Here is an 11,619-nt window from a genome sequence, read left to right as displayed (position 1 = left end):
GGACATCAGGTAACAGGTGTCGGTAGTCTGCATCTACACAATAAAGTGCTGCTGGCTTTAAGATTAAATTAATTCAATGTCTCATTAGGTAGGAGTTCTGTAAAGAATTAGCAGTGGAATTTGTCCCCTCTGCAAGAGTACAAACCAGCTCCACTGATTTTAATAGCGAAAGGATTGGGTCCAGTTTTTTATCCACTTTGTAACATGCGTGCATGCATTATTTTATTTTTTTTTTATCTGTAAATTTTGGAGAAGTCTTTGTAATACAAGTTCCAAATGTAAAAACAAAGCCAACTCATCCCGACATGATCTTAATGCACCAAAGCCACCAAGAAGTCATTGCCGCAGCACTGTGTGGTTTCTGGCTCATTTGTGTGGTTACCAATGCCATTAACTGTTGGATTGTACCTGGATGTCCCCGTCCCATCCCAACACATAGGCACTGCTGCACCCTGTACTTCACAGCTGTTTCTCGTGCCAGGTGCATTGCATTGATTGTCTTTTGGCATGACTTTACATTTTGCACTGTCCTCTGATGTTGTTATCACAATCCTGTGTCAGCATTTCTTTAGCTGTTCATGGGAATCTACTCCGGTGACTCCTTCAGCCCGTTTGGGACGTGGTACTGATCACCTCTGCAGCCAAAGCTGCAAAACACCCTGCATCTGGCAACGTCGCATCACCCACTGCTGCATGCTTTTGGCTGGCTGTGATTCGCCTTGCAGAGCAGCTGTAGCTACCCGATAGTTTACAGGGTAAATCCTGTCATTTCTACCTGAAGTGTTTTCGATATGAATGTTTGTTCCTTATTTCCAGTCCTACGCTGTTGTGAAGCACTTCTATACCAAGTAAGCACCTAGAAATTTTCTGGGGCACAGAAAGCTTTATGCATATGCAGTAAGCCCTTGCTTAAAAACTTAAAGAATCATTGTACACATTGTACACTTGACATTTCCATTGACTGAAATGAAATGACTTGAGGTAGGAAGGATTCTTGTCTTTGGAGAGGTTTCCAGTGTTCTCTTTTCCAGTATTTACTACAACCGTGCGCTGCAAAACTCTGCATGCAGAATTAGAAATGGCTCCCTACTGAAAAAATTCTTTATCAACCAAATGGTCATTTACAAATGAATGGGCTAACATGAGCCCGAGGGGACAGCTACCCTGATAAAATCTTTAAAAGCTGAGGAGCAACAAGACCTGGCAGATGTTAAGCGGTTTAAATTTCCCTTACAATGCCAATTCTTTGTGCTATTTAATTTTGAGGAAGTGACTTGCAGAGCTGGTGGTAGAAATGTTAATGGCCATGTTGCTTGCCAGAGAAGACCGAGTAGAAGAAAACAGCCACACTTGTAAAGAATACTTGTTGGTAGTTTATTTACAACAAAATGCGAGGAAAAATACAATATTAAAAATAATAAATAACTAGGAAAAATCAAAAACTAACTGAAATGGATGAAAAATATGACAATCAAATTCTCCTGCTTAGCCTTGCATTGTTTAAAATGCAGAGCAATTCAAAACTTGGTCCTTCTTTGATGGTAGTAATGGATTGCCTAATGTAGCTATCAGAACTCTAAATAAAAGAAATGAATTATTGGACATTCAGAGTCATGTGGAATTATCACAGAAATGAAATAAACCAATGAAATCTGTTTAAGTGACACCACAAAACTACAGGAGATTGTAATTCAATGACCATGCTGCTCATTTAAAGCAAAACATTGTTAGACGTAGTTAGCAATTTTAACTTACACATATAAAACCAAGTCCAAACAATGGAAACAAAAAAAGCTCCTATTGACAAGATCATGAATTCTCTCTTACTGCACTAACTCATAAAAAGCGTACACGTTTGGCTTATTGCAAATGATAACACATTGTTTGGAAGTTATAGTGCAGCAAGCTTCAAAGCAGTTTTAACAAATTGTAGCAGTCTTGTTACAAAATAAGTCAAGGAACAAATATCTCCATTTCAAAATCTCTACAGCAGCAGTTAATGCAAAATGGCTACTAGATGTCACACAATCACCTTCCATAATAATAATAATAATAAAAAGTCAAAGAATAAGGTCAAATACTTTCTTTCCACAGGATTTATCCAGTCATTTACAAAATCAGCAATTACATTCATAAGAAATCCCATTAAGTGTGTGTTTCAGGAATGTGCTGCTTCTCATAGTCTTTCCTTTCCTAGGTGCCTCCTTTTTTAATTTATGAGGAGGTCTGCCCTTCTGAAGATTGCAATTGCCAGTTATTTTGTTACAATTGTTCTACAAGAAATATATAAAAATATGAGCAAAGCTGGGAAAAGGTTTTAATAGAAGCCCAAACAAAGTCCAAACATTATTTACTCTGAACTGTATTCTTCTTGGTGAAAAAATCCTTACGAAGTCCTAGCAGAATTATAGCATGTCATTCTTTTGTCACTGGTAGTGAATAGGAATACACAGCTGCTGTGCCCATTCACCTTTGCTGGGTGCCACCATACCCTCTACAGATGTATTCACTAATTACATCATTTATATTTGCAAAAAAAGTAATGAATACCTGCATTTTTTTTTTCTCCTAATAAAGATGCTTGAAAATGCAGTAGAAAGCATTCTGACAAAATCAGTAATGAAAACAACCCCTTTGCCTCAAGATGTTACCCAAGCATTCTGACCTTCCTTTCCATTTCATGTGTGATTTTGTGGAGTATTCCAGAAGCTATCCTGCATAAAATTAAAAATAAAAACAAACCAACCAAAATAAAAAAACACAGGAACAGAGATGATATTTAAACTTCTTATGGACAAACTGGTTAATTACTGACTGGTGGGGAAAACCAAGTAGAACATGGTGGAGGTTACTAACATCGTAAAAGCCTGGCATATTTCTTATCCAAAGCAATGAAGATATCTAGATTTTTTTAATCTGCCTTCATTAGTAAGCAGCATGGATGATCATGAACCTTATTTTGGCCAGCAGTGAATTCAGGCTGTTTGGTCAATAAATCTGGTACTCCTCAAGACCAGCACTGCCTGGTGGAAGGACTACGGCAGCAGCACATGCCGATGGACACACAGCATTAATGAGTCTGGCATTTTTTCCATGACACGATCAGTGTCTTTCTCCTACATATCTGTCACACAGCTATAAGATGTGTCCTGTTAAGGCATGTTAATAATTTTCATACATGCCTTACCTCCCAAACCTACACGGTGTGATAATCATCCTATCCACATGGGATTTGAAATGAATCAGTTAAACATGAGTAAAGGTATAACTGCTTTGGTCTAGTAATCTGTAACAAACCCAGATGCCAAAACCTCTATAGAAACAGTAACATGTAAGCACAAGAAAATTACGACTAACTAGAGCTGGGCAATTTTTTCTTTGACAAACAACAAATTAATTGAAAAATAGACTTTCATCAGGTGGAGCAGACCTAAACTATTTCTACATAGTTAAATTCAGGAAATAAAAAACAACCAACAACGGTTTATCTTTTAAAAGGTTTCCCTTCTCTGCCAATGTCTCAATCTTGCTACTAAATAAATAATAAAGATTAGACCAGTTATACTCATTATTACTTAATTTGCACACTCTTAAAGCTGAAATCATAAACTAATGCAATAAAGTTTTGTTTGCAGCATCACAGCGGCTTTTTTTTTTTTCAAACAAAAAATCATCACCTGTCAGCTTACTAGCTACACAGAATTACAAACTCTGGGAAGAAATGCAAAGCAAAACATGGACAGTAACTGGGAGGAAGCATGAAGTCAGACCATAGCTAACCTACAAAGAGCTTCTGGATTTTGCTAGCTACAGGGTTTAAACTATTAATCAAATATACACTTGTTCTCAGTGCAGGTTGACAGTGGAATTACCTCTCCTGCTACTAAAACTACCCTATAAATACCACACATTCAACATAACTTCTACTGGATCTACAGCCATTGAGAAGTTCAGTGCATTTAAGCCGGTCAAATCATTACATTGTGCTGAGAAGATGGCACAAACGTCCTGTACAGGTAAAAGGCCATCCCCAAACTGATTGTTCAGTATTCAATGATAGTTCAGCTCTGGAGGACTCTCTTCTCTTTATCCATGTACCACGTCACCAGTGGTACAAAATATCACCCACTTTGATTGTATCATTCATGTAACAGCTATCATTCACTGGGAATTGAACAGCAGCTTATTTAATGTCTACTACAGCTACCCATCAAGATAGATAATTAAATAGCAATTTGTATGAAAGAGAACAAAGTACCCCAAATGGGGGTCAGAGGGAAAGTTTCTCACTGAGTTTACATTTTGAAAAGTAAAGAAGGAAGGAAGAGAACACTTTTGCAATTCATTTTTCTCTTCCCCCCTCAATCTACACTTCCCTTCTGGGAAGCATCCATTCTAAGTTTTAATTCCTGAGATTGAAGAGTGATTTCACATGCAGACTTCTGTTTCCTTATTGTCACCCTACATGGACTGAACAGCCCCACGATTCATTTGCTTTTCCAAGTGACTTATTTTATTCACTCCTTCCCTAAAGGCGGTGGTAAAGCCTGGAACTAGCTTTTTGTTAGTAGAGATTGTGCTGTTTAGGAATGGTGAGAGCCAGGAAAGAAAAAGGATATCTCGTATTTTCTTTCCTTTACATTCAAGGTCTTACAGGGTAACTACCACTCTTCTTTCAGTGAGAACAAGACAAAATTCATTGGTTTTCCCTCTCAACTGGCTCAATTTAGCTGCTTTTTCTTTTTCTTTCATTTTTTCTTTTTTTTTTTTTAATTTTTACATGGAACATCATTGGAACACCAATATGAACTTAAGAGATCACAAAAGGAAAGCTATTAAAATACATTATCTACAAGAAATAGGTGGTTTCTTTTACAAATTCTGTGCAAGATAGAAATAGTTCAATGGCCTCAAAGTCAGTATAATTAATTACAATTGGGGCTTCAATACAGTGGTATTTTAGGTTTGAAAAGTTTCATGTTTGTTAGCTAGGCCCCAAATCCTGAGTCATATTAAGCAAAATATGAATCTGAGTGATTGCTGTTGGTGTTCACGTACAATGAATTGCAGGTCAAAGGTTTATGAACATACATGAAAAGCCTGAGAGTAGGATGGATTTTAAAATCAGTTATAAAAGAAGAAAATTGGAGCTTTTTTATCCAGTTAACCCTGTATTCTGCTTGGCACAAATTTGCCTCAGAAGTCCTTGGCAGCTTTACTGAGCATCTATTCCTAATTATAAATGCTATGACCTAGATGTGGATTTGTACATAGAGATACTGCTACAGAAAGATTTATTTTCGTTTATAGGGTTCTCCTCAGACTATTTCATTGTAGGTCAGTAAGATGCACCATATGGCTTGGAACACTGCTTTAGGAATATATAAATTACATTCTCTTGCATGCACTTCTCTGAAGGTTTTAAGGATCAAGCCTGAGGAAAGAAGCAATCTTTCCACAACAGTGAGATTATCTGAAGCAAAACGAAACAAAACAAAACAAAAAACAAGAACAACAACAAAAAAAATCCAACAAACACCAACCAACCACCATGACCTTTCTAGAAACTGTATTATGTTACTCTTGCTGTGGTAGACATGGCTTATCAGGAGGAATCATGCTGAGTTAATTTAAAGTTTTTTTTTCTCTGGATCTGGAAGAGTGAGCGTTTCTGGAGCAGACTTTTTTCGAGGCCGGTCTTTGGGAACTGTTAGGAATTCGGGAGCATCTGTGGAGAGAGGAGTTGATGGAGCACTAGATGGAGCACTGCGGGTTGAAGAAGGCATGGAAATGTTAGAGATAGCTATTGCAGGTGGAAAAATCCCAATTTTCTTGTTGGTAGCTTCCTGAGTTGCTCGTTCAAACTCTCGGACTTCATCCATTGTCATGTCTTCAATAAGAAGAAAAGAAAGACAAATGACATGTTAGAATAATTTCAAATGATTTCATTAACTCAGTTAAACTACTTCCAACCAAATTTCAAATCAGAAAGTGATTTCTTATCATGCGTATCATTCAATGATTCTCCATATGAATTCCATCTTACTTTAATGCATTGACTGGAGTACAATAAAAGGCCAATGTAAAGAAAACGAAGTACATTAAGCACGTGCTAATGGTTCTATCTGGGTCTGTGTCTGAACTGAATAATGAGTACTATATCAGTAACTGATGGAAAAATCAAGCTATTTCACAGGCAATTAAAGAATATATTTAGATACACAGTCAGCAAGTAGAATTTTTCAGAACTTCAAACAAAACAAAACTGACTTTTTTTTGCTCGTCTAGATTATGAACATAAACTGACAAATGCCTGGCACTGGTTTGTTTCCCTACTGCAATTATCAATTATCAAAATTTCTCTCTCCCCAAACAGAGCTTCCAGTGACTTCCAGTTACTATTGCTTGCACAGAACTGGGGCATTATGCTTTTCTACTAAGAATGCCTAAAGAATTCCCTCAGACCTGATAGTCACAACACATTTTCCAACATCCCTGGAAACAGGCAAAATGAGATGAAACGTCAAAGCCACTTTGCTATGGAAAATCAGGTCCACAGGATGTTTCAGAAGTAGTGAAATTCTTCTCATGCAGGTGACCAATGTGTCACAGTGCTGTAGAAACCCACAAGAGGGCAGAGCAATCCCAGCATAAGGTTTTCTAAACTGAGCTGCCCAAAACTTTTTTTGATAAGATCCTAAATGAATGACATCTGCTGCAAATGGGTAACATGAGAAAAAACATAATCTGTATGACATTCTGAAGCCTGCTGCTTCATGCCTATACTGCCTGCAAGATGTCCACTAAACCAACTGAAAAAAGTTGTATGGTTTTCACTGAACACCACTGTAAATCTGTATGTATGAAAGAATCACACAATTAAACTCAAAATATTCAAACTACCCCAAGTAGAACAGAGCAAAACCCAGTATCTGAAAAATACTATTTGAAAGAGCTGACTCCTACCAAAGACAACAGAAACCAACAACCCCTTCTTCCCAACACATGAGAAGACGCCCTGTAATATTTCTTCTGAGTTCTTTCCGGGTAATTATTTTATAAAACATAATAAATCTTTGGGAGATGTGATTAAAACCCCGTGGGAGTGTGGTAGGATATGGATAATTTATGCTTCACAATCAAATAATAAAGAACTAAGTTCTGCAAATGATAAAGACATTACTGCTATCATTCTCTACTCTTTCTCATCCATTGTTGTCAGTTTGTGTGACATCTTTGTAAATCTTGTGGTATATGGCATTCCTTTTCAAGACTACAATTTAGCAGTTTCATTCAAGTTTCATGAAGCCATTTAATAGATTCTCTGAGTCCTCAAAGCTCAAAAAGGAACCCAAGCAAACAAACAAACAAAAGAACAACCCAGAAATATAAACACTAGCATTTTAATCAACACAAAATTCTGGTATATCTGAGCGTCTGAGCCATGGGACTGGCCATAGAGCTTACCATACAAAAGGCAAAATGATGTATTTTCAGTACATCGATACTTTTTAATATTAGCCAGCTGCATTCATCTGTAGCCTTGGCTGCAGATGTTAGGTAGAAGAAGCTTTATGTTGTATTACAACATGATGTTAAATAAACAAAACCAAACAAGTTGCCAGCTGCCTTCTCTCCTCACTGCAGATTACATTCCAGGGGCCTTTTCAGCCCACAGAGCTGTGCCAGTGCCAGTTATTAGGAGGGAGGACCAAGTTCTTTTCAAATCTGAGATAAGTGGTGGAAATAAACAGGTGGTCTGTTAAATAAACAGGAGGAACTGTGTCTCCAACACCTACTTGTGTTGGAGATAGATTTGAACCTGATTTGCTGATTTACACTTTATTTTGCTCTGTAACAGTGTGTAGTCTTTCTGAACTCAAACTGTTTGAAAACACCCCAACATCAAAGACCATGAATTTATCTCAGCTATTTTTGATTGAGGACTCTTATATAAAATAAAATAAAGCTTGTCTTAAATGAATCAGAGTGAAACCAGACAGGATGATTTCTCAGCTTACTGGCCATTTAAGTGGAAATTGATTGAAGTTTTACTACAAGGTATCCTCCAAGACTGTAAATTTTAAATTCAGACATGAAATACTCATTATCCCTTCAGCTGAATTTTGCTTTTTAACTTATACTCACCTTAAATTCACCTCTGTTCTGATATACTCTCAAGTAAAACAAGTCCTTGCCCTGAGCTTAGAAGGCTCAGACTGTGAAATATATCCCTGCTCTTTCTTTTTTTCAAAAATGACAAATTCTGTCCTGACCTCAATGGTAATTTTGCCACATGGGAACTCAGGATGGCAAATTTCATACAAAGCCAAATCCTGAAGTGTAGAGCCAAAGTCTATTCACTGAACAGGTAAGGAGTAACCTTGATGCCAAGGAACTGCAGCAAAACAAACACAAGAATTGTCCTCCTGTTTATCCTGTAGATAACATCTCATACTGGTGAGAATTTTTACCAAGAACAAAGGACTTAGGACTTCAGGCCTTGCCCCACAATTGTTACTTGAGTAAAACCATCTTTGCTCTGTTCACAGAAACAAAGAAACAATAACATTTTTAGATGCAGATATCACTGCATCTTTTCTATTTGCAGATACTAATAATTTCCAATGTTAGGCATCCACTGGAGGTGCCTAAATTAGGAACCTGCAGTCTTACGGTTTCCAGAATCTGAATCAGAGCACCTACACATCAATGTGCCCTTTTTCACAGATTGCTGGTATATACTTCTGAAAGTACTTCTCACCTTGTTGGTAGCTAATCAATGATGACATTAAAATTAGTGAATAAGTCATTAGCTTTCTTTCCTGGTGAAGCAAAGAATTTTATTAGTCCCACAGAAATTTTCCACTCTCCATGTTCCTGGCTTTTTGACTGAAGAAGTCTGAACTCTTGCATTTTTATTTTTTTTAACTATTCAAATATAGAACGCAGAACTGACATTTAACTACTGCTTTATGCATCCAACTCAAATTAGAGAATTTTGTTTTCCCTGAAGACAGGGACTTGTATGCGAGCCCAACCCCACCCTTTCTTACATCAGTGGCAGTTTACAGTGCAAAAGAAAGGATTGCACTTCATGGAGAAAGATTCTGTTCCTGTTGAGGCAAAATTGCCCAGAAATTCCACTGACTGATCAGCAAGATCAGTTGGCTGCTCTTCTCTGATCTGTGCAGGTATATTACTTAAGGATGGGCAATACGTTTTAAAAATTGACATACTCTTGCTTTGGCATGGCTCTCTATTTCATCCACAGTAGATGAATGTTGGTTGCAAACTTTAATGTTGGTTTTTTCATGCATATTTTTCTCGTATTCTCGAACATCATCCATAGTCATATCTGTAAAAAGTTCAAAATTGTTGGCATTTTCCATTGATTCAATGCAAACTTAATTTCTTAAGAAGGTTCTAGGAGTACATAGTCTTTCAGCAGAAGCCAAAAAAGATTTAAAAAAAGCATGGAGCAACTAGCTTTATGAAATTTGACTCATAAAGGTAGTTATATCAGCCAAGGAAGGTGTAAGAAGGTTAAGTCAAAGGGAGTCAGAGAACAGGAAGGAGTGGAAATTGTTTGGGAGAATCTGTGTAGCATAAGGTAGGCAAAAAAGTATTGAAGTGCAGGCCTTGGCAAAAGCCAAGATCTTCTAAAAAGATTTTAGAAGATCCCTTAGAATAAAGGACAGATACAGAAATATTGTAAAGATTTACTTACCTTTGCAGGAACTTTCTAAAAGATTTTATATTATCTTTGCATAGTGTGTCTCAAAACCAGCAAACGGTTTTACTGTTAAAACACACATCACCTCAGATTCCAGAAGCTAACACTTAATTACACCAGAAAGTGGATTAATAGTGAATATGTTAATAGCTTTGTAGCCTCAAGCCATTTAATGCATTATAAAAATTACACATACTTTACAAATAAGGGTAATTCTACTGGTAGGATCATTTATCATTGTCTAGGCATGCCTGATGTTGTCCAACTTGCAAGTAGTATGTTAAATGCTTGCTATGCAACTCAAAGCAATCGTTAAAGATTTAAAGACGTTTTTGTCGTAAATCATACTAATAGTAAAAACATTCAGAATCCAATTAGCTGACTTGTGACCTTACTCTTCTGAGTATTTTACTTGTGAGTAAGGTATAAGTGAACACAATGGCTGTCACAATTTTGGTCCATTCTTTGCAATTATTTCATAATTACGGAGCTTCATGAAAATAGACATCAACCTTTTATACATACAATTTAAACACCACTTTACTAGCACAGTACACTTGGAAATGTGTACCATTTTTGGTAATGTACGCCATGGTTCTGTTCTTGAGGCTATTGTTTTTCTCAAGTTGATTATGTGCCATTTGGATTTGTGCACTTTGTATCACAGCACTTCTTGTTATGCGATATGTGGGTCGTGATGCATTTTATGAGACAGCTCTTAAGGAAAGATATAACTGTAGCTGTTATATTAGTAACATGCTGTAATACTTCATCAGTGAAAATGGACTGCAATCTAAGATTTTGACCAATATAAAACAAGGAATACCACTAACATACTCTTTCAACTTTTTTTTTTTTTTCCCCTGTTGTCTGGAATTGATGATGAGCTGATAAGCCATGTAGATAACATGCTAAGATGCATTTTGCCAAGCAAAGAACATGCTCTTTATTAGTAGCTAACATTCTGAAAGTAGACTTTTCTTAATAAAGCTAAATCCAGTTTAGTAAACAAGACACATTCATACTTACAGTAGCAGTAAGAGTAATCAATCAGTAATATCAGTAACATAGTATGCTTGATAATTGATTTTAATATACTGGTTACTTGATTCAGTTTAGCTGACTTGCACCATCTCAGTCTTTCTCAAACTTTAATTTGAAAAGGTAATAATTTACAGCAAGCAGACTCTTTAAAAAGATAATGAAATACTCGGTTCTAGTCAGCAAGTCTTACCACCTGCTATTCTCAGAACACTGCAGAGCTATAAAGACAGCAGACAGCACAGAGAGTTACCTAAATTAACATTCTGCACTTTCTTTTCTTCTTCCTTTGTAAGCCTTGCTATATATTTAGTCTTTATTCATATCTATTTTAAAAAAGCCGAGATTTTTCAGGTTTTGTACTTCACCTGACAAGTACATACTAAAATTACAATATATTATTTAATAAGACACATCATGACAGTAAAAATCCACAGATAACTGTGTACTGAGGTATTTTGTTTGTAGAAGCAGTATTTTTGACAGGGTATATTAAGAGTTAAGAATCTGTGGCTAAATATTTTTGGGCCAAAACTATTCCATGTGTTTAATTTCATGATTACTCAGTTGTCATTTTTATCAAAAGCTCTGCTAAAGTGCAGATCACTCTTGGCTTCTCAGTACTGTTACTTTGTCTTGTCTTTAAGAGGTATTTTGGGGGCAAATTTCTGGGCTCAATTACTGTGTGAAGTCAGGCTTCTTTATTTAAAGTCATCAGTTAAAATTTCTTTGTTTTCTTTGATTATTTTATACATAAAGTCAGAACAGTACATATTAAAATCAGTCATGGTTCTAATGTTATAGAAACTATTACATTTTGTAAGAAAAGTCAACACAACTGC

General features: G+C 36.4%; 1 protein-coding gene across 2 annotated transcripts in view; it reads right to left on the bottom strand.

Annotated features, from left to right (window-relative positions):
- Positions 1–1,350: 1,350 nt before the first annotated feature.
- PITPNC1 (phosphatidylinositol transfer protein cytoplasmic 1) overlaps positions 1,351–11,619 on the bottom strand; it is an 88,383-nt gene continuing 78,114 nt past the window's right edge. Inside the window, exons 9-10 of one of the 2 annotated variants that reach the window (XM_082774647.1) lie at positions 9,240–9,358; positions 5,751–5,890 (exon numbers count right to left, since the gene is read on the bottom strand). In XM_082774647.1, the coding sequence (XP_082630773.1) occupies positions 5,885–5,890; positions 9,240–9,358 (125 nt within the window). In that variant the 3' untranslated portion in view covers positions 5,751–5,884. Of the gene's footprint in view, positions 5,891–9,239; positions 9,359–11,619 lie in introns of both variants that reach the window. The other variant, XM_082774646.1, reaches the window with a different exon arrangement.

Source organism: Aythya marila (assembly GCF_965140915.1).
Source record: "Aythya marila genome assembly, chromosome: 18".
Taxonomy (NCBI): domain Eukaryota; kingdom Metazoa; phylum Chordata; class Aves; order Anseriformes; family Anatidae; genus Aythya; species Aythya marila.
This window is presented reverse-complemented; position numbering and strand designations above follow the sequence as displayed.